This window comes from Nannospalax galili, unplaced genomic scaffold, assembly GCF_000622305.1.
Source record: "Nannospalax galili isolate Female #2095 unplaced genomic scaffold, S.galili_v1.0 scaffold471, whole genome shotgun sequence".
Classification (NCBI taxonomy): domain Eukaryota; kingdom Metazoa; phylum Chordata; class Mammalia; order Rodentia; family Spalacidae; genus Nannospalax; species Nannospalax galili.
The window spans coordinates 1,467,349-1,487,092 of NW_008330333.1; the positions used below are offsets into that span (position 1 = coordinate 1,467,349).

The 19,744-nt window shown below is 43.2% G+C and overlaps 1 protein-coding gene across 2 annotated transcripts; it reads left to right on the forward strand.

The window, feature by feature from the left end:
* Positions 1 to 148: 148 nt before the first annotated feature.
* Znf263 (zinc finger protein 263) lies at positions 149 to 12,859 on the forward strand. 2 transcript variants are annotated; one of them, XM_008846044.3, is made up of 7 exons: positions 149 to 725; positions 1,835 to 2,015; positions 2,649 to 2,722; positions 2,992 to 3,115; positions 5,143 to 5,259; positions 5,783 to 6,943; positions 12,084 to 12,859. In XM_008846044.3, the coding sequence occupies exons 1-7, from the start codon at positions 333 to 335 to the stop codon at positions 12,095 to 12,097; spliced, it is 2,064 nt and encodes a 687-aa protein (XP_008844266.1). In that variant the 5' UTR covers positions 149 to 332; the 3' UTR covers positions 12,098 to 12,859. The 2 variants fall into 2 exon arrangements, with proteins under 2 accessions (XP_008844266.1, XP_008844273.1); XM_008846051.3 differs by lacking the exon at positions 12,084 to 12,859 and having other exon boundaries at positions 150 to 725; positions 5,783 to 7,777.
* The last annotated feature ends 6,885 nt before the right edge of the window (positions 12,860 to 19,744 follow it).

The following is a 19,744-nucleotide window of genomic DNA, read 5'->3' on the forward strand; positions in this document are numbered from 1 at the left end:
AACGCTGGCCCTGGTCGGCGGTGAGTCTGTGGGCAGACCTGACCCAATGGGAGACCGAGGAAGCCCAAAGGGACTCGGAAGTCTGCGTGGTACTGAAGCCGTTGGTTTGTGACGCATAACTAGCGCGCTGAAACTTCCGCCGTGGAGCGCTGAGCCCTATGTGGGTACGCGACGCAGGAATAGGCGGTGCCGTGGCCGAGCTTCTGCCAGGGCCGAGGTTTTGATCTGGGTTCTTCCGGTGGCTTTTGGAGTCGCTGTTCATTCCTGTACGCAGCCTCGGGCGTTCTCCCAGGTGGACGCAGCTGGTGTCCGGACTTAAGCTCTCCGGGGGCATGACCATGGCTGCGGGGCCGGGCTCTCAGGACTCGGAAGGGCTCCTGATAGTGAAACTGGAGGAGGACTGCGCCTGGAGCCAGGAGCTGCCCACGCCTGACCCGGGGCCCAGTCCGGAGGCCTCGCATCTGCGTTTCCGACGGTTCCGCTTTCAAGAGGCCGCTGGTCCCCGAGAGGCCCTCAGCCAGCTCCAGGAGCTTTGCCACGGGTGGCTGCGGCCAGAGATGCGCACCAAGGAGCAGATTCTGGAGCTGCTGGTGCTGGAGCAGTTCTTGACTATCCTGCCCCAAGAGATCCAGAGTAGAGTGCAAGAACTGCGCCCAGAAAGCGGCGAAGAAGCAGTGACCCTTGTGGAGCGTATGCAGAGAGAACTTGGAAAACTGAGGCAACAGGTGAGAGAAAGCTGTTTTATCCGTGTTTGGCCCCAAGGACTGGAACATTATGCTTAGTGTCCTAGTCTAATATACTCGATTGCCCTGAGCAGAAGAGGTTTTCTTCTTTTTTTCTGTATGTGGTTTAATCTGGAGCATTTTTTTCTCTATATATTTCTTATATATAAACAGTGAGCTGTGACGAGGTCTGTTTCCACATGGAGGCGTTGTTTCTGTAGTAGTCCTGACTTAGATAACAAGTGTTCCAAGTCCTCTTACTGGATATTATCCTTGTCTTTGGGCAGACTACTTAATCCATTTGGTCCTGTTTTCCCACAAATAAAATGAGGATGCTAAAGTATTTTCTGGTACAGCTTTGAGTGTTAGAAGGAGAGAAGTATGTTAAGTTTTGATGACACTCAGTACTTGAAGTTTTTTGAAACAGGGTCTCATGTAGTCCAAGTTGACCTTGAACTCACTATGTAGCTCAGGTTGGCCCCAGACCAGTGGTGATCCTCCAACTTTTAGTCTCCTGAGTTTTGAGTCCTAGGATCACAGAAGTATGCCTCTTTTTCATTTATAAAGCTAGGTTCTAGAAATGTAGCACAAACTAGCCTTTGAACTCCAGGCAGTCTTCCTGCCTCAGCCTCCCTAGTGCTAGGATTATCCCAGACTTATGTTCTATACCTACTTAGTGCTTCACATCAATCAGATCTTAGTCAATAGTGTGGTCTTCTCTACAGAGCTGAATCTTAGTTAAACTTTGAAAAATTGAGCACTGAGGCTCTGCGAGCACAGCCTCCCTCCCCAGGGCCTCTGAAGTTCAGCTTATGCAATAGTGAACAAAAGCATCTAGAAAAGGTGAGAGAGAGAGCAGAGTGAGGTGTATCAGAAGAGTGTGTGGTGAATGTGCATTGGCAGTGGACCCTTCCTTTCTTCCCCATACCCCTCTCTCTCATTTTCTCTGGCATGCACAATCTGAAAAGCCTTTAGGATAAACCATCCTTCTCTTGCTGAGTCCAAAGGGATGATCTGTGGTTCTCTGTTGAAGGAGTGTCCTAAAAATCCTGTACTAATTTCCGTTTCTGTCAGCCCCGTTCTGATGATGAGTGATATGGGTTGGTTCCCAGGTCACAAACCAAGGGCGGGGAGCAGAAGTGCTTTTGGAGGAGCCTTTGCCATTGGAAACAGCAGGAGAACCACCGAGCTTCAAGCTGGAGCCAATGGAGACTGAGCGAAGCCCTGGCCCCAGGCTGCAGGAGCTGCTAAACCCCAGCCCCAAAAGGGACCCCCAGGCTGTAAAGGAGAGGGGTGAGGGACAGTTATCTGGGCAGGTGGGAGGGAGGAGTGGCTTTGGGGGTGCCCTTGACACTAGATAGAATTGTAGTACAGGTGCCAAGGAGAAAGAATTTCTGAAGTCAGAGTTCTCAGATGTGGCCGAAAAAAAACTAAAAATAGTGGTATGGGTTCTGCTGGGGGTGGTGGGTGGGAGGAAGAAGGGGAGTCTCTTAGAACAGCCTTTTTTTTTTTCTTTTGGAGACAGGGTCTTCCTGTAGTCCCAGCTGACCTGAACTCACTATGTAGACCAGGCTGGCCTTGAACTCACAAAGATCCACATGCCTCTGCCTCCCGAGTGCTGGAACTAAAGGCGTGCGCCACCACGCCCAGCTAGAACAGCCCTTTTTTGTGCAGAACTGGCAGTTTAGAGCTAGATCAATGATGAGAGGTTGGAATACTGTTGGCTAGGGTGAAAGACTGCTCACTTTCCTTTGCCATGACCCTGTCATTTTAGATATCACCTTATTATACCTTCTGCCATTTTTTGTTTAATGTTGATCCTAAAAGTTGAGACTGGGTGTTGGGGAATATATATTGTGTTGTAATAACCTGTGGGTTGCCAAGATTTAGGGTTACCGTTCTCATTATGATTTCTGTCACCTTCAGCATTATCTGCTCCCTGGCTCGCTCTCTTCCCTCCTGAAGGGAACATGGAAGACAAGGAGATGACTGGGTCCCAGGTGATGTGGAAGTTGTCATTTCTCTCCCCAGCATCCTCCTTTTTTCCCCTTTTTGGGGGGCAGGAAGGGCTCTTCCGTTGCTAGGAGGATCTTTCCTCCCTGATCAGATGTCTTCCTCACTTTCTTTGTCTCCTACACCCATCACTTAAATGCCTGGGACCCTTCTTCTCCCATGATATATGTCCTTGGTATCCCTGGGTTTTACCCCTTTAACCATGACTGCTTAAATTGTTTTTGTTGATGCTAAAGGAGATCTTGTGCTATTTCAGTTGCCCGAGAGCTTTGAGGACATGGCAATGTATATCTCCCAGGAGTGGGGGCATCAGGATCCTAGTAAGAGAGCTCTCTCAAGGGACACGGTGCAGGAGAATTATGAGAATGTGGGCACACTGGGTAAGAACTTCTTTTTCTGGGATCTTGACTACATTTATGTCCCTTGGACACATACACCTTCTGAACATGGGCTATGAGTTTGGCCAAGAAACCTCTCTTTGGTCTAAAGTTTCCCATACTTTAATCAGTTAAACATCTGCCAAGTGGCATAATTGACATACTTAAAGGCATCCCTAGACTATATCTCTGGTTGCTATAGTTGAACTGTAATGAACTTTTTTTTTTTTTTTTCATCTTTTTGAGACAGAATTTCCCTGTTGCCCCAGCTGACCTGGAACTTGCTATGTAGACCAAGCTGACCTTGAACTTACAGAGATCTGCCTTCCTCTGCCTCTCAAGTGCTGGGACTAAAGGCATGCACCCCCAGCTTGTAAGGGCATCACCATCACACACATTCAGTGTTCTTTTTTTTTTTTGAGACATGGTCTCCCTGTAGCCCCAGCTGGCCTTGAACTCACTATATAGACCAAGTTGACCTCAATTTCACAGAGATCTGCCTTCCTCTGTCTCCTGAGTCCTAGGGTATGCATTACCATACCCAGCTCCAAATTCTTAATCCATTGCACTAGAGATACTTACTCTTCTGAGCTCACTTATGTTTTCTGTGATCCTTTAGTGTTTCTAGGCTTTTTTGTCCAAAAACAAAGTTCAGGGGTACTGGCATCAACATACCAGTTTATTAACTGTCTCAGCCTATAGAAGTTCAGGAAAAGAAGAGGGACTTGTGGAAATTTGGAACAATATATACATGCAAAGTAGGCTAGGTAATATTTTTATTTTATGTGTATGAGTGTTTTGCCTGCATTTAAGTGTACCTGTGTCATGCACAGCCCACAGAAAGAAGAGGGCCTCAGATATACATGCAAAGTAGGCTAGATAATATTTTATTTTTATTTTATGTGTATGAGTGTTTTGCACTATATTTAAGTGTACCTGTGTCATGCAAAGGCCACAGAAACCAGAAGAGGGGATCAGATCCCCTGGAACTGGAGTTACAGATAGTTGTTAGCCACCATGTGGGTGCTGGGAATTGAACCCTCTGGAAGAAACCAGTGGTCTTAACCACTGAGCCATCTCCCCATTAATTGTAGCCCATCTGTGTATTGAACAATTACACAAAGATTAAAAAGGACGCAATGAAATATGACAAACCAATAGTTGAATTTAGGTGGAGAACATGTAGATATTAGTTCCTCAGCTTTTCTGTATATGTGAAAATTCTCTTAATGAAAAACTGGAAGTCTAAAGAATGTGCAGTGTGAATGGTTACATTGACGCATACACCAGTAAGAAATCATACCACAATTTGTTTTCATCCATCATGTTTGTGTAAAGAGAATGAGAGCTATGAACTCATTTGTACTGACTGTGCAGACTTAGTGCTTGCTTGTATTTCCACCTCCATATTTTCCATCATTTTTCGATTGCCTATGTTACCTAAAGTAGAACAACTCTTTTGGTGAGTGTCAGAAATGGAAAGATCCTATAAGTTTGTTGAAACTGAGCTTCTGTTTGAGTCTACTCATGTTTGCTGGAGATAGAGTGAGGTGTTCATTTTTCTTTTTAGCATAGCACAGAAAAATTTATAAGATTTTAATCTCATGGTTTTCTAAGAGTCCCTGGTTCTTTTCTGATTGTGTATCATATTATAATTTCCTTCTTCTGGAGTTCTCCACTTAAACTTAGTTCAGTTTCATATTCCTGTGTAGTCAAGGCTCTTCTGTTATAAATTGATTCTCAAAGAAGCGGCGACACGACCCAGAATATGTTTATTTTATTGTTCTTTGGATTACAAGAGTATACATTCTCATTGCAAAAAAATCAAATGCTTTGAAAATATTCAAAACCATAATCCTCCCTTAATTTCTTTTTCTAAAGTAACTACTGGGAATAGTTTAGTGTCTATTCCAAGTAATCAGTTAGACTTAAGGATTTATCTCTTCACTGCTGGCAGAAAACAAGACTGTTTCCCCTACCTGATAGAAGAATATAGTGATGCAGCAATCTGTTTCTTTCACTGTGAACAGAATCTTGCATTCCCAGTCAGGAGGTCCTAAGCACTGAGGTGGAACAAGGAGGGAAGCCATGGGATCCTAGTGTCCAGAGTTGCAAGGAAGGCGTGAGCCCCAGAAACCCAGTTCCAGGTAAGTAATAAAGATAATCAGTTGTTCAAGAAGGTCCTAAGGTGGTACATCTGAGGGTTTGGGCATATGGCCAGTGTACCATGGCTGTTACAGAGGTACAGTTTCCTATGTGTGTCTCCACTGCACATTCTCATCCCAGTGAGGCAAGTGAGGAGGGTTTAAACTGAGGCACTTCTCTTAGACCTACTTGACACTAGTGTCAGTTCTGCTCCCTCCCATCCATTCCAGAAGGATACAAGCCAACCAAAAAGCAGGTGTAGGCCTTAGGGAATTCCTAAGCTAGTCTGAAGATTGGTTTATTTTTATTTTATGTGTGTGTTTTGCCTGCATGTATGTGTACCTGGTGCCCTTGGATGCCAGAAGAAGGATGATGGAGCTGCCATGTGGGGTCTAAGAGAGCCAAACCCAGGTTTTCTGAAAGAGCAGCAAGTGCTCTTAACTGCAGAGCCATCTCTCAAGCCCCAGAGTTTTCTTTTTTCCTATGTAAAAATAATGTAGAAGTGTTTATTTCTTTCTCTACCAGGGGTAGAGAAGCTTGAGAACCCAGAAAGAAGTGCTCAGTCTGTTTCTCCTGAAAACACCCATCCTCCAGCACTGCTGCCTGGCCAGGCCAGACGGGAGGTACCCTGGAGTCCTGAGCAGGGAAGACCTGATGACAGAACAGAAGGACATTGGGAATCACCCCCAGAGGACCAAATGGAGGAGTCCTTAGTGGGAACTACAAGTTATAGAGGACTAGGACAACCAAAGGAACAGCCGAAGAAACTCCATTTGTGCCCCTTGTGTGGCAAAAATTTTTCTAATAACTCAAATCTAATTAGGCATCAGAGAATACATGCTGCAGAAAAACTATGTATGGATGTAGAGTGTGATGAAGTCTTTGGTGGGCACCCACATTTTCTGTCACTACACAGAACATATCTGGGAGAGGAAGCCCATAAGTGCCTTGAATGTGGAAAATGCTTCAGTCAAAATACTCACCTAACTCGCCATCAGCGCACACACACAGGCGAAAAGCCCTATCGGTGCAATGTTTGTGGAAAAAGCTTCTCTTGTAACTCTAACCTCCACAGGCACCAGAGGACACACACTGGGGAAAAGCCCTACAAGTGCCCTGAGTGTGGGGAGATCTTTGCTCACAGCTCCAACCTGCTTCGGCACCAGAGGATCCACACTGGAGAGAGGCCCTATAGGTGTGGTGAGTGTGGGAAAAGTTTCTCTCGGAGCTCACATCTTGTCATTCATGAAAGAACCCATGAGAAAGAGAAACTTGACCCCTTCCCTGAGTGTGGGGAAGGCATGAGTGACAGTGTCCCCTTTCTTACAAACCATGGAACCCACAGAGTAGAGAAGAAACTCTTTGAATGCTCAATTTGTGGGAAAAGCTTCCGGCAGGGCATGCACCTTACCAGACATCAGAGAACACACACAGGAGAAAAACCATATAAATGTACTCTTTGCGGGGAAAACTTCTCTCATAGATCCAACTTAATCAGGCACCAGAGAATTCACACAGGAGAAAAACCATATACCTGCCATGAGTGTGGAGACAGTTTTTCTCACAGTTCCAACCGGATCCGTCACCTGAGAACCCATACAGGAGAGAGACCATATAAATGTTCAGAATGTGGAGAAAGCTTCTCTCGGAGCTCACGCCTTACAAGTCATCAAAGAACTCACACAGGTTAGAAACAGTGGGATTTTTTTCCCCCCTCATTTTATGTGGCAGAAAGTTATCAAGAGCTGGTATTCTTTGCCCAGCTGGAGAAGTACTGTGTTTTGCAAATAATTAATATAAAGAGCAAATTGGACTTATTTCAAGGGAGGTGCAGAGGTAAAGAAGGACTAACTTAGAACTAAAGGAGTTCTGTCTGCAGTAGTAAGAATTCAAGTTTTATGAGGTAACCTTCTCAGGGCCACTTTTCTATTAAATCCATCTTGTCTCCAGGTACACTCACCTCTTGGTGTATTTAACCAAGGTGTGGTTGGGGTCCAGTGTTTATCCAACAATTTTGGGAATACATGTGATCTTATTTAGGACAGTCAACAGGAGTGTTTGGACTCCTGTGGCCCTGAGACCAAAGATGAGGGGCCAAGTCTGGGAAACCAGCTGATGGTTAACAGACTGATTGTAAGTTACATCTGTTTGAAAGATTGACTGGGGAGTCCTGGGAAGTCTAGGTCAACCATCACAGCACCCTTCTCAGTATTTTAGCAAGTGTATTTACTGGCATATAAGCCTGACCTCAGACAAAAAGGGAACTGGAGACCTAAGGGAAATCACAAGATAGAACTTTCATTTGAGTCCAGAACCTAACAGATTAAAAGTAGGTATGTGGCTATAGTCTACCTTTCCAGAGATTGAAACTTCCTTCTACCTGCCAGGAGTCAGGCGTTTCTAGGTGGAGGGTTCCATGATTCCTCAGGAAACATTAAAAACAGATCCTACAGAAATTAGGAATTATGTCTTTCCCTGTTAAAAATGTTTGGAAGATAATAAAATCTTCAGGAAATATGAGTATGTGTGACTCTTCATTGAGGACCTTTGTGTTGATATATTTTTCTTTGTGGGCTTCAAGGGTTAATCAGGAAGATTGAAACAAAGGTAGCAACAGATTGGCTGAGGCAGGGCATGGACTCTAGGTTGAACTGCTCTGTGCTAACAGGGTTAAGCTGAAATGAATGGTGGCTGGGATGGTCTAGGGTCTGCAAAAATTCTTCTTTCCTTCTCCCTTTATAACAGCAAAGATGTTTGCAACTCTGTTTAGAATGTTTATGTTTCTCTGAAGCAGGTCCCTTTTTTTTTTTTTAATGTTTTAGCTTAGCCTATAGAGTAATGGGTTTTATCATAGGATCTGTACAGATAAGGTTTGTTTGTTTGTTTATTTATTTATTTATTTAGGTCTTTTTGAGACAGGGTCTCCCTCTACCTCCAGCTGTCCTGGAACTTACTATGTAGCCCAGGCTGGCCTTGAACTCACAGAGATCTGCCTGCCTCTGCCTCCTGAGTGCTGGGATTAAAGGCATGTGCCACCATGCCTGGCTTTTTTTTTTTTTTTTTTTTTAAAGACAGGATAGTTTGGTGTTGCAACTGGTTCCCAGGAGGTCTTGATACAACATTATGTTGATCATTAATGGTGGGGAGATTAAAAAGGGCAGCATTATTAGGAGGAAAGCATTGTTGTAGAATGAGGAATTAGAATAGGAATACTAGGGATTGTCTTTGAGAAAGCGGTAGAATACCAGATGTTCTAAGAGTAGGGGATCAGATGCCAGGAGACTGTCCAGAGGAAGATATCTAACTAGCTGTTTGGAAAAGATGGTGGAACATCTAATAGCAACATTCTGTCAGTTTAGTTTGTGCAAAACTTGGTTTTCAGAGCCAAGTTTTAAGAGTCATTTTCTCATTTCTCTCCCTTTTTCTTATGGGCTATTTTCACAGGAGGAGAGCAGTGATAGTGTGAGGACTGAGGGGCAGAGAAGAAAGGTGAGGATAATTGAGATTAATGTAGGATCTACATGGAGCAGGTCCAGTGGGGTGAGGCAGGGTTGATATGACTGCTGGTGCCTTGAATTGGGTGGAGTGATGTGCAGTTGCTGTTCTACTACTAAGCACTCTGGTTAAGGTGGCAGTTCAGAGATTGTTACTCTGATTGTTATTCTCATCCCTCTTCCCCCTTAAGATCATCCATGTAGATGTTATGTGGTCCAACTATTTTATGGCATTGTTGGGTGACTTTTCCTGAACAGTGTGAACAGTTTATTCACCCTATATAGGGCACTAATGGCAGACCAAAGAAAGGATTCCACCCAGTCAAGCTTGTTCAGCCAGTGAGTTTATTGGAGTTACTTAGGGGAGCAGAACTTTCTGAGCTTGAGTTTCTTTAGCTTTGGGGGGGCGGGGCGGGGAGGGGCTCACCAGTTAGGCTAGGCAACCTCTAGGGGTCTGTCTGCCTCCCCTGTGCTGACATCACACCTGGCTTTTTATGAGTGCTGGAAGTCAAAGTTGGGTCCTGTGGTTATTTTTAGTCTTTCCTTAGCTTCTTAAGTCTTAATCAATTTCCATTCCCCTCCAGGACAGTGTTTCAGTAAGGAAATAGCTCCTTAACATGTTCTATTTTGAGCCTAAAGCTATAGCATCTTCAACTTCTTCCACAATTTCTTCTACTGACTTGAAAGTGAAGAGAGGGAAGCAAATTAGGGATAATTACTTGCTGTCATTCTAGACCGATCATAAAAACATCTTATCGAGCTAGCTTCCATAATGCTATAAACTGAGCCAAGCAAGTTGGAATTAAAGATGAAAAGAGCAGCCAGTGGTAATGTTATTTTTATTTTCTGTAAATTCTATATAAAAAGTCTAAAAAGCAAAATTCCCTACCCTCTTAACATTAAGACCCTGATTTCTTAGAGTGTGACCCAGTGACTTGTAAGGCCTTATACAAACAATTAGAGCCTAACTTCTCTCATGAAATTTGGGCTGACCTTGAACTTGATAGTAGCTTAAGGACTGAATTTTTCATCCTCCTGTCTCCACCTTTGAACTGCTGAGACTACAGGTATGCATCACCATGCCCAGTTTATGCCTAGGATTGAACCCAAGGCTTCAAACATGTTAGGCAACCACTCTACCAGCTGGGCTACATCCCTATCCTGGAAAATCTTTTCTGGAACTGCCTAGGAACTGAGAAAAGGGGTGGAGGGCTGATAGGTATTCCTAATCTGTTTATAGGTTAAAAGACTTTGTGGCTCCCTCAGAGTAAACTGTGCCAAGGAACTGAAGTTGAGACCAGGTGACTCCTGGCTGTATCTCTCAGGAGAGCCTTTGCTGCCTCCTGGGAAGCTTTTATTAGGAAGCGTAGTGTTTGGACATCACACAGAATTTACATATGATAAATGCTCAATCAGTGCAAAACAGTAATTTATCACTGTAATAAGGAAACAGCATGGTGTGCTCAAGACCATGGCAACTGGCCCAGTAACAGACCTCCCTTGCTGCATGTTTAAATAGGGTGAGGGTATTGGCAGCCTGATCCTAGCGTTCCAGGAGCCTATGTCTATCAGCCCATTCCCAGCAGGAGCAGGCATTCCTTCCCTTAAGTTTCTGTATCAGCAAAGCCCTAAGAAGTCTGTTAACTCTTAGTGAGCCAAGTACCATCCCCCTGAACGGACAAAAGAGGCGGCTACAAGGTTTAATTAAGCAGGATTCTGGAGATGGGAGGGTTTTATTAACATGGGATATTGAATAACATAACTTGATAGTAAAGAGGCCTTAAGTAGTGGGAGACAGGTGTACATGTTGATGGTAATAGTTGATATCCCTAAAACTACCATCTTGGAGCTTAACCTGTAATCTGGAAAAATAAATAGGGATCTCTTGAACACCCCCCAAGCCCACCAGGCTTGGATCTTCAACAAGAAGGACACTCAGGCAAAAGTCTGAAGTTATGCGAGGAATTTATTAAAGGGAAGGCAGGTACAGGTCAGAGAGAGATCTCCAGAAGGAACTGAACTGTGGGGTCCCACAAGTCCTTTTTGTCTGACTTGGAGTTGGGGTTACCTAGGTGATTTTTACTAACAGAAACAAGTTACTATGGATACAGCAGTAGCTGCATCTTCCAGAAGATCTAGTTTATCATACAGGAACAGCCTGTCAGCTCTGACCGCTGAAGCAGAGAGCTCGGAAGCTCTTAAAGTGGCACTCTTCTAATTTTCAATGTTCACGTCAAGCATGGCTCCCGACATTTCCCCCTTTCTTTTTATATTTTTCAAAGCTAATGTGCATGCCAAGACCAGGATGGAAAGACCGTGCCTGTTTTAGGTCGTCCTCTGCCAGAGTGAAAGCCGTTGGGGGCAGCTGGCGTCCCGCTTTCCTCTGTGAGGATCTTACTGGTCACTAGCTAACCGGCCTCTGGAAAGCTCCCGTCAGTTGGCCACGGCCTTGGGGAAGAAACAGGAAATAACGCACGGTGCCGCTGAGATAGAAATTTGAACTTTGGACCAAATTTGAATCGTTGGATTGCATTTTGAATCGATGAATTTTGGACCGAATTTGAATTGTTGGATCGCATTTTGAATCGAATTGTGAATCAGCATGCGGGCACTGCTGTGCTTACTGCTGAGCTTAGGCTGAGCTTAGGCTGCATAAGCCTAATTCCCCCCTCCAAGCGTAAAACAAAAGGACCCCAACGTGGTGAAGGGAAATGGAAGGAACTAACAACCTAAGGGCACATAGAGGAACGGGAAGACGGAGACAGGATCAGAACAGTGGTGCATAAATCACGGGAAAAATCGATCAAGGAGGGTAGTGAGGCATCATAGCCAAGGTCCGCAGAAAAGTCCAGGCGAAAAACAGTCCATAGGAAACGCGAACAGAGTCCAAAAAAAACCAGTCCAAGAAAATTGGGAACACAGGGTGCAATGTCAGTGGGTGCAATGCAATGACACAGGTGGCGTAGAGTCCGGAGAGTCCGCTAATTGAACGGGGCATTCAGGTACACAATGTGCAGTGTCAGCATCCTGTGGAAAAAACAGAAATATGCCCTCTCCCCATGCCACTACAGAGTGGCCATTAGCAACAGAGGAGGTACTGTCATTGGAAGAGCCAATAAGGCAGGGGGCTTTTGTCAACGATTACTGGAGAATGCCAGGAATACAGGCAATAGTGCCTCGTTGAAGGAAAGGTTGACGGATAGAGGGAAGGAAAACTTGATTAGGTCAGGGTATTGTGTCATGTCTGTAAGTTATTGTCTACTGTAGCTTAGGTTGTGATCTCAGCTATGCTAACCCGTAATCGCAGCAACGTTTTTCTTTTGAAAATGCAGAGCAGAAAAGATAATTGCGGCAGCCCGTTTGTGAGCCTGCTGCTGCAGACAACGAAAAACACAACAACCACCTACAAACAGTATGTAAAGAACAATCATCAAGGTAATCAAAGAAAATCCAGAACTATGTAAAATACTCTGAAACCATCTACGAGGATTGAGACCAGAGAGAGTATTTGCTAAAGAAGTAGCTATCTGATCAATAGAAGTAGCTGAAGGCAGTTCTTCCAAAAATGCTACAAAGGTTTCTTCCTGTAATTGCATCTCATTAAATGTTGCGTTATCCATTTTTTCCTGAATATACAGTTCTAAATTATGCCACTCATAAAGAGAAGCGTTAAACTTACATGGAGTAATGCAAACCTGAGTAGAATTCCAATCACATACATATTGTACAGTTTTCTGCAATTCTAAGAGCTTACTACCTAACCAATGAAATCCGCTTTGTAAAGCCACGATTTCATCTTGTAAGTGAGCATTCACCTGAGCTTGCTGTGTCCAAAGCTTATGGGAGTTGTCATGCCCATGCTCGACAAAAGTCCGTGTGTCAGCGTTTGAGCAGATTTCTGAAGTGTCACACCAGCAGTAGTAGCAGTAGCAGCCAAAGCAATAAGTCCTACAATAGCAGTAATAATCAGGCCAATCATGCATTTACCATGCCTTAACAACCTTTTGAAAAATCTCAGAATCAGTCCTTGAGTAGGACTGCTTTCCCAGGAACAATGCATTTTCACAGGAATCCATAAAGAATTTCTTTGAGTCAAAATCAGAGTCAAAAGCTGGATCAAAGGCTGTAGAGTTGTTAAGACAAGTATACAAACAAGTTTGACAAGTTAAATTCATGTCCCAAATGACCACATGTCCAATTAAGATTACTAGAGGAAAGTGGACACAAGCTGAAACATTGTAATTTTTAACTTTAGTAAAGTCATAAAATACCTTATCATAAGTAATAGAAAAAGTTCCATCAAAGATTTCTACTGGCTTAAGAGTAGCTAGCAATTTCTAAATGTGCATTTGAGGGGGATATACTGTCTTTCCTCAACTGAGGTGGAGGATTAGCTATGCCTCCATCCACCCAACTCACAATATTAGCTGTATTGAATTTATCTTTCATGGGAATAACATCATGTAGATCACACTTAGAGACAAATTTCTTATAATCTGCACAATCTTGTAACCAATTCCCTACAGGACCCCAATCAATCCAAGTATGATTCCAGGACCTATAAACTTTGCCAATTAACCCTTTACAATCTTGTCATATCAAAGATTGTCATTCAGAAATCTGAGCATAAGAAAACCTTTTACACTCTGGGACAGATGGAGTAGCTGCAGTCTCATATTTAGTCCAAGTAGAACCTATTGACTGAGCAGAAAATTGTAGCACATCTGGATGACTACAATTCCATCTACCTTTCGGAACAACCCAATGTTGCTGTTTTCTAGGATAGCAAGGAGGAACTCCAAAGCACATAATTGCAGTAACGATGAATTGAGTATAATTAAACTCTTCCTTCTTTATCAGGAAAATCCGGCTGACCCATTCCATAAGGAGGTGACAAAACATTCATAGGAAAAGTAGGAACCACAATAGTAGGCTCTTTTTAAGTATAAGGATGAAGAAGAGGATTAGGTATATGAGCCCAATAAATGTGTTTAGTTTCAACAGCAGAAATCGAAATGAATAGAAGACATGTGATGAAAAACAGGTTGCCTTTATGGGAGGAAGACATGGCTATAGACGATAGCAGTATTAGTGGATTCCAAGAGCAGAGCAATAAAGCCCATAAGACCTAAACGCAAAGTAAAACGTTAATGTTAGCAGTCCTAAAGAAATGTAGATAAGGTTAACTCGAAACACTATAATAAGACAAAGTATGAACAATCTCTGGGTTAAAGTTGTAAGCTGTAAGGGAAATATGAACGTGAAAGCATGCTCCAAGGCGTACTCACCAGGAGTGGAAGCTAAGTAATGATACCTGTGCATGAAAGAAGAACTCTATATACTACAAAGTAACTAAGGTAACAGAAAACAAACACAACCCATGGAAATGTACCTCAAGGAAGTAATAATATTGTCATGGAGATATTACTTATCAAAAAGGAGGTTTCCTAACAACACAATATAGGTTTTCAAGGTAACGTGAAACAAACATGAAAAGAACAGCTTAAAACAAGTATTAAAAGAAATGACTTGAAGTTAAACTTAAATGTAATAAATGTTACATGTCAAATTTATCTTTAGAGACTGTAACTGCAAGTGACATGGTGAACAAGAAAATCAACGGTGCAGGTTCTGGCATCTACTCTCATTGTCTTGAAGCTTTGGGTACCAGGTACCTATAGACTCTGTAAATAACCTGAAAAGAGAATATTATGTTAAGAGCATCATGGAGAATTTCCTGACTTTACTGGAGAAGTTTAATTTTTCTGTTGAGAAGGACCATAGGGTTTGCCACACTGACAGTATTGTTTCTTTGACTGTTGTTGAAACATGTCATGAACTGGGCTGATGTTAGAACAACGTCTGATATAATCAGACAAGGTTTCTTTCTTTCTATATGCTTTTAGAACTGTCTGACAGATAACATTTGTATTTTTATAAGCCAAACGCTTCAAAAAGCCTAGACACAAAGTCCTGATATAACTCATTAGGACCCTGTTTGATCTTAGTCAGGTCCTCAGTCTGCCGTCCAGTAGTGGGTAGCTCGTTCTAGGCCTTTTTTGCTGCAACATTAGTTTGAGCATAAATGGCATTAGGGAAGTTTAGCTGCTGTGCCGTCTCCTTATATTGGCCTTTACCTGCAAGCATATCAAACGTAACAGGAATATGTAGATGTCTATTTAGGTCAGCTGTAGCCAGACAGAATTTGCTAAAATGCGACCTCCATATAAAATATTCTTCCATTGACAGGCAATCTCTGGCCAGTGATTTTCAATCATTAGGAGGCAACAGTTCAGTAGGCAGGGAATCTAGCACAGCCCGAGTAAAAGGAGCTGTAGGGCCTTGCTGCATACAAGCAGATTTAAAGGTTTGTAAAGACTTGAACTGAAACAGAGTATCTCCATTACCTTGACTGTCATTAGGCTCCATGATTGACATGAAGCCCGAAACATCCTCTCTAGCAGCAGTTGCCTGCTGCACAATCTTTTGTAATGGAGACATTGAAGATGATGTACAAGACACAGGATTGTATACCATAGGTATAGCGACAGAGTTGCCTTGCATCATCTGAGAAGGCACACAGACCTCAGTGTGAGTAGGTGCAGGCCGTATCTGGTTGTTCTTTTCAGGCTGTATTTGTACTATGGAGGAAGACAACTTAGCTTGTAACTGTAAGGCAGAAGCCTCAGTAGAGGACTTAGAGGTCTCCTCAGGGTGGTCTCGCAAGGTATCAGACAACCCCTGAGACTTCTCTGGTTTATTGCCTGCAGAAGACGGAATAGGACAAGTTAATACCCCATGCTCAGCAAGTTTTTTTCTTTTTTGGCCCGGACATCAAGCAATCTCGAATGAGAGTCCAGAGCGTGAAAGTCTCCTCTGGGACCTGTAACGGCCCTTGCTTAGTATAATACACCTGTAACTCTGCACCCATTTTATGCCATACATCCAGTGTCAAGGGACCCTGGTCAGGAAACCAAGAACAAACTTCCTCAAGCAAGTCCACAAAATCATTTATTTCTTGCGATCTAAATATCACACCTTGTTCCTGAAGTGTATGTTTGAGCCATCCCATAGTCCTGGGAAAAAAGAAAGATGTTGACCTAGGAAGCGGAAATATCCTAAAAGGAAAAAGTGAATTAAAAATCGTTAGCAAAGGTGGAAGGGAAAAGCGATGTTAGCAAAGGTGGAGGTGTTTTCTTACTCGTCCTCCAAAGTCTGAAGACAGTGAGTCCTGTTGAGCGAAAGAGGTACGCATGTACCAAGCATGGGTCCAAGGTAACATACAACAAACAAAAAGACATTCCTGAGAGATCTAGAAATAGGTAGGCAAGGATGACACAAACATACACGATGGGTTGTTAAGGTAACATAAAACATATCCATGGAACAATAAGGTGACAACTTTTATGCCATACATCCAGTGTCAAGGGACCCTGGTCAGGAAACCAAGAACAAACTTCCTCAAGCAAGTCCACAAAATCATTTATTTCTTGCGATCTAAATATCACACCTTGTTCCTGAAGTGTATGTTTGAGCCATCCCATAGTCCTGGGAAAAAAGAAAGATGTTGACCTAGGAAGCGGAAATATCCTAAAAGGAAAAAGTGAATTAAAAATCGTTAGCAAAGGTGGAAGGGAAAAGCGATGTTAGCAAAGGTGGAGGTGTTTTCTTACTCGTCCTCCAAAGTCTGAAGACAGTGAGTCCTGTTGAGCGAAAGAGGTACGCATGTACCAAGCATGGGTCCAAGGTAACATACAACAAACAAAAAGACAGGAGAGGGAGGACACACACCTCGGTTCTAGATACATCCAAGAGTAACACAACATAGGTTGTCAAGGTAACATAAAACACATCCACGGAACAATAAGGTGACAACAGGTAACCATGGAGACACAAACAAACAACAGTTGAAGTAAAACAAGTCAAAGAAAAATTTATAACTGATATCAGTAGCCTAATATTAATTTTTAAAGTGCGCACAATATTTTTGACGTCTTTTGAAAAATAGTGGAATCTAGAAAAGAGTAAAATAGGTTCAAGAGTTCATCACGAGTGATTCCTGCCACAAATCACCTGTTCATTATTACCTGTAGCTCCTGCCACGAACTACCTGTAGAGCTCCTAGACCCATCATAAGCAGCTTCTGCCACAAGCCACCTGTTTAGAGTACTCCTCATAAGCAACTTCTGCCACAAATTACTTGTTTAGAGTGTTCAGGATGCCACCTCACATACCTGAGCCACCAACCTGTGCTGTCAGGAAAAGAAAGACAAAGGAAGGTTCCAAAAATGCCATTTTCCAAACAGAGCCATGCCAGGCTCAACATGAGGGAAATTTGTTTAATGGTACCATCAAACCAAATTGAAACAAAACATGTTGGGAATGGCACCCAACACAGATCTGCAAAAGGCACAGTGTCGACATCACATGGGCATGCCAGATTTACATCCCAAAGCATCGCTGTGGACAGCCCTGGTCAGCATCCTGAACAGCCCTCAAACTGTTCCCCATTAGATTAATCACAGCGGAATTGTATTCCTATGCCCGTGTCCACAGGCTTCTCGTATGATTAATCTGGATTAAGTCACCCTTTCAGGGACCCAAGGAGACTGACCCCTGAGGTGGAAGCTTTTATAGCCAGAGAAAATCCTGCATGCCAAGGCACTAAAACATGTAAGCTGCTCTGTTTCTTTCACGGAGTCAGAGGGTCAGTCTGAACTTGGAAAATTCTTGAGAAGTTTGTGGGAACTAGCATGAGTCTGAGCAGAAAGGACCAGTTCCTGCCCAGAGTCAGCTTCTCACATTTTTAGCCTATACTACATTAGTTTGAAACAACAAGCAAGAGATATCAGGCAGAAAACATCTTTAACAGGACAGTCCATTTTTAACATCTAGGTCTGATTTTCTGCACCAGAATTTAAAGTTAGCCATCTGTGTCTGCTTTTTCCCTGAACTCTGAATGCCGGGAACTGGGTAAGGAGGAGGAAACTCTGAATAAAAAACTCTGCAAACTTGCTCTAAGACTTTACGCCTCACCTCCTCATGAATTCCATAAAGATTAATCGTCTTTCTAGATGTATGAAAAAACTGGCTTGGAAACAAGCTCCTTGGACAGTATTCAGCAAACACTCTAACAAATGTCCAAGCAGCCCAGAAGTCAAGTGAAACTGCTTCCCCTGTCTGAGACACCTTTTTCACTTTTTTCCTGACTCTGTCCCCTACTCTAAAATCTAAAAATCTCATACCAAGAGCCCATAAACCAAACCCTGGAACTTGCAACCTATAACTATAAAACATACTGAAGGAAAGGAGGGAAAAGGACACACTCACCTAACAAAAGCATACTTACCCCCCAAAAAAAAAAATTTCCTCAAAAAATCTTTCTTGGGCAGCCTGGTGCCAGGGGTCTTTGAGCCCCACGTTGGGCGCCAATTGTCGAATGCCCCCAAGCCCACCAGGCTTGGGTCTTCAACAAGAAGGACACTCAGGCAAAAGTCTGAAGTTATGCGAGGAATTTATTAAAAGGAAGGCAGGTACAGGTCGGAGAGAGATCTCCAGAAGGAACTGAACTGTGGGGTCCCACAGGTCCTTTTTGTCTGACTTGGAGTTGGGGTTACCTAGGTGATTTTTACTAACAGAAACAAAAAAGTTACTATGGATACAGCACATAGCTGCATCTTCCAGAAGATCTAGTTTATCATACAGGAACAGCCTGTCAGCTCTGACCGCTGAAGCAGAGAGCTCAGAAGCTCTTAAAGTGGCACTCTTCTAATTTTCAATGCTCATGTCAAGCATGGCTCCCGACAGGGATCAGACAGAATAGAATTAAAGTGAAAAGCTGTCAACAGGAATAAAGAATAACAAGTCTGGACTGGAGAGGTGACTAAACAGTTGAGTGTGCACTGCTCTTTGAGAGGACTTACATTGAGCAGCTCATAACTGCCTATAACTCCAGCTTCAGGAATCCATCACCTCTGGCTTCTGTGGGCAGCTACACTCATGTGCACACACATAATAAAAACTAATAAAAACCTTTTAAAAAATGACAAAATTCGTGGCTGGAGAAACGGCTCAGTAGTTAAGAGCACTGACTGTTCTTGCAGAGGATGCAGGTTCGGTTCCCAGCACCCACATGGCAGCTAACAATTATCTGTAACTCCAGTTCCAAGAAATCTGACACCCTCTTCTGATTTCTGTGGGCAGTGCACAACACGGATGCACTTACATACACACAGGCAGTACACTTATATACATTAAAAAATGTTTTTAAATAACAAAATTCATAGTGTTTAAAATGATACTGTAGGGTGATTTCATGAAGACAGTAGATGTGGCAGTGCACACCTTTAATTCCAGCACTTGGAAGGCAAAGGCAAGTAGATCTGAGATCAAGGCCAGCCAGGGCTACATAGTGAGACTCTGTCTCAATAATAGTGATGATTGTGAAGATAAAGCCCTATGCCCTGTATAGAAGCCCAGTGATACTGAAGTGGGTGAAGATGGGAGTTATAACTCAGGCAAATGATGACCTCAGTCCATAGTTGTAGCCCCCCACACACACACACTTGACCAGTGCTGAAATACTGAGAGTAAACCAGGTATCCCCTGGCTATGCTGCTCATGAGCAATTTCACTGCCCTTCTGAGAGCATTTTTATTGGAAGCTCAATGTTTGAAGTTCACAGAGTTTGCATGTAAGTGCTCAAGCAGTGCAAAACACATAGGAATTTTCACAATGTAACAAAAGCACAGCATGCCCAAGGCCATGACAGTAAAAGACTTCCTTTGATGTATGCAGAAACATAAAGGGGGGGGCTACCCACCTTCCCTGGTATCCCAGAGACAGCTGTCTAATCAATCGGTCTGCTTCCTAGCATCCTGGGAACAGACTGCCCTTTCCTCAAGCCTCTATATCAATAAAGTCCAAATGACAGGAGCCTGCTAACAGTGAACAGAGTGCTGTTTTCCTTAAGGGACAAAGGTGCTCACTACAC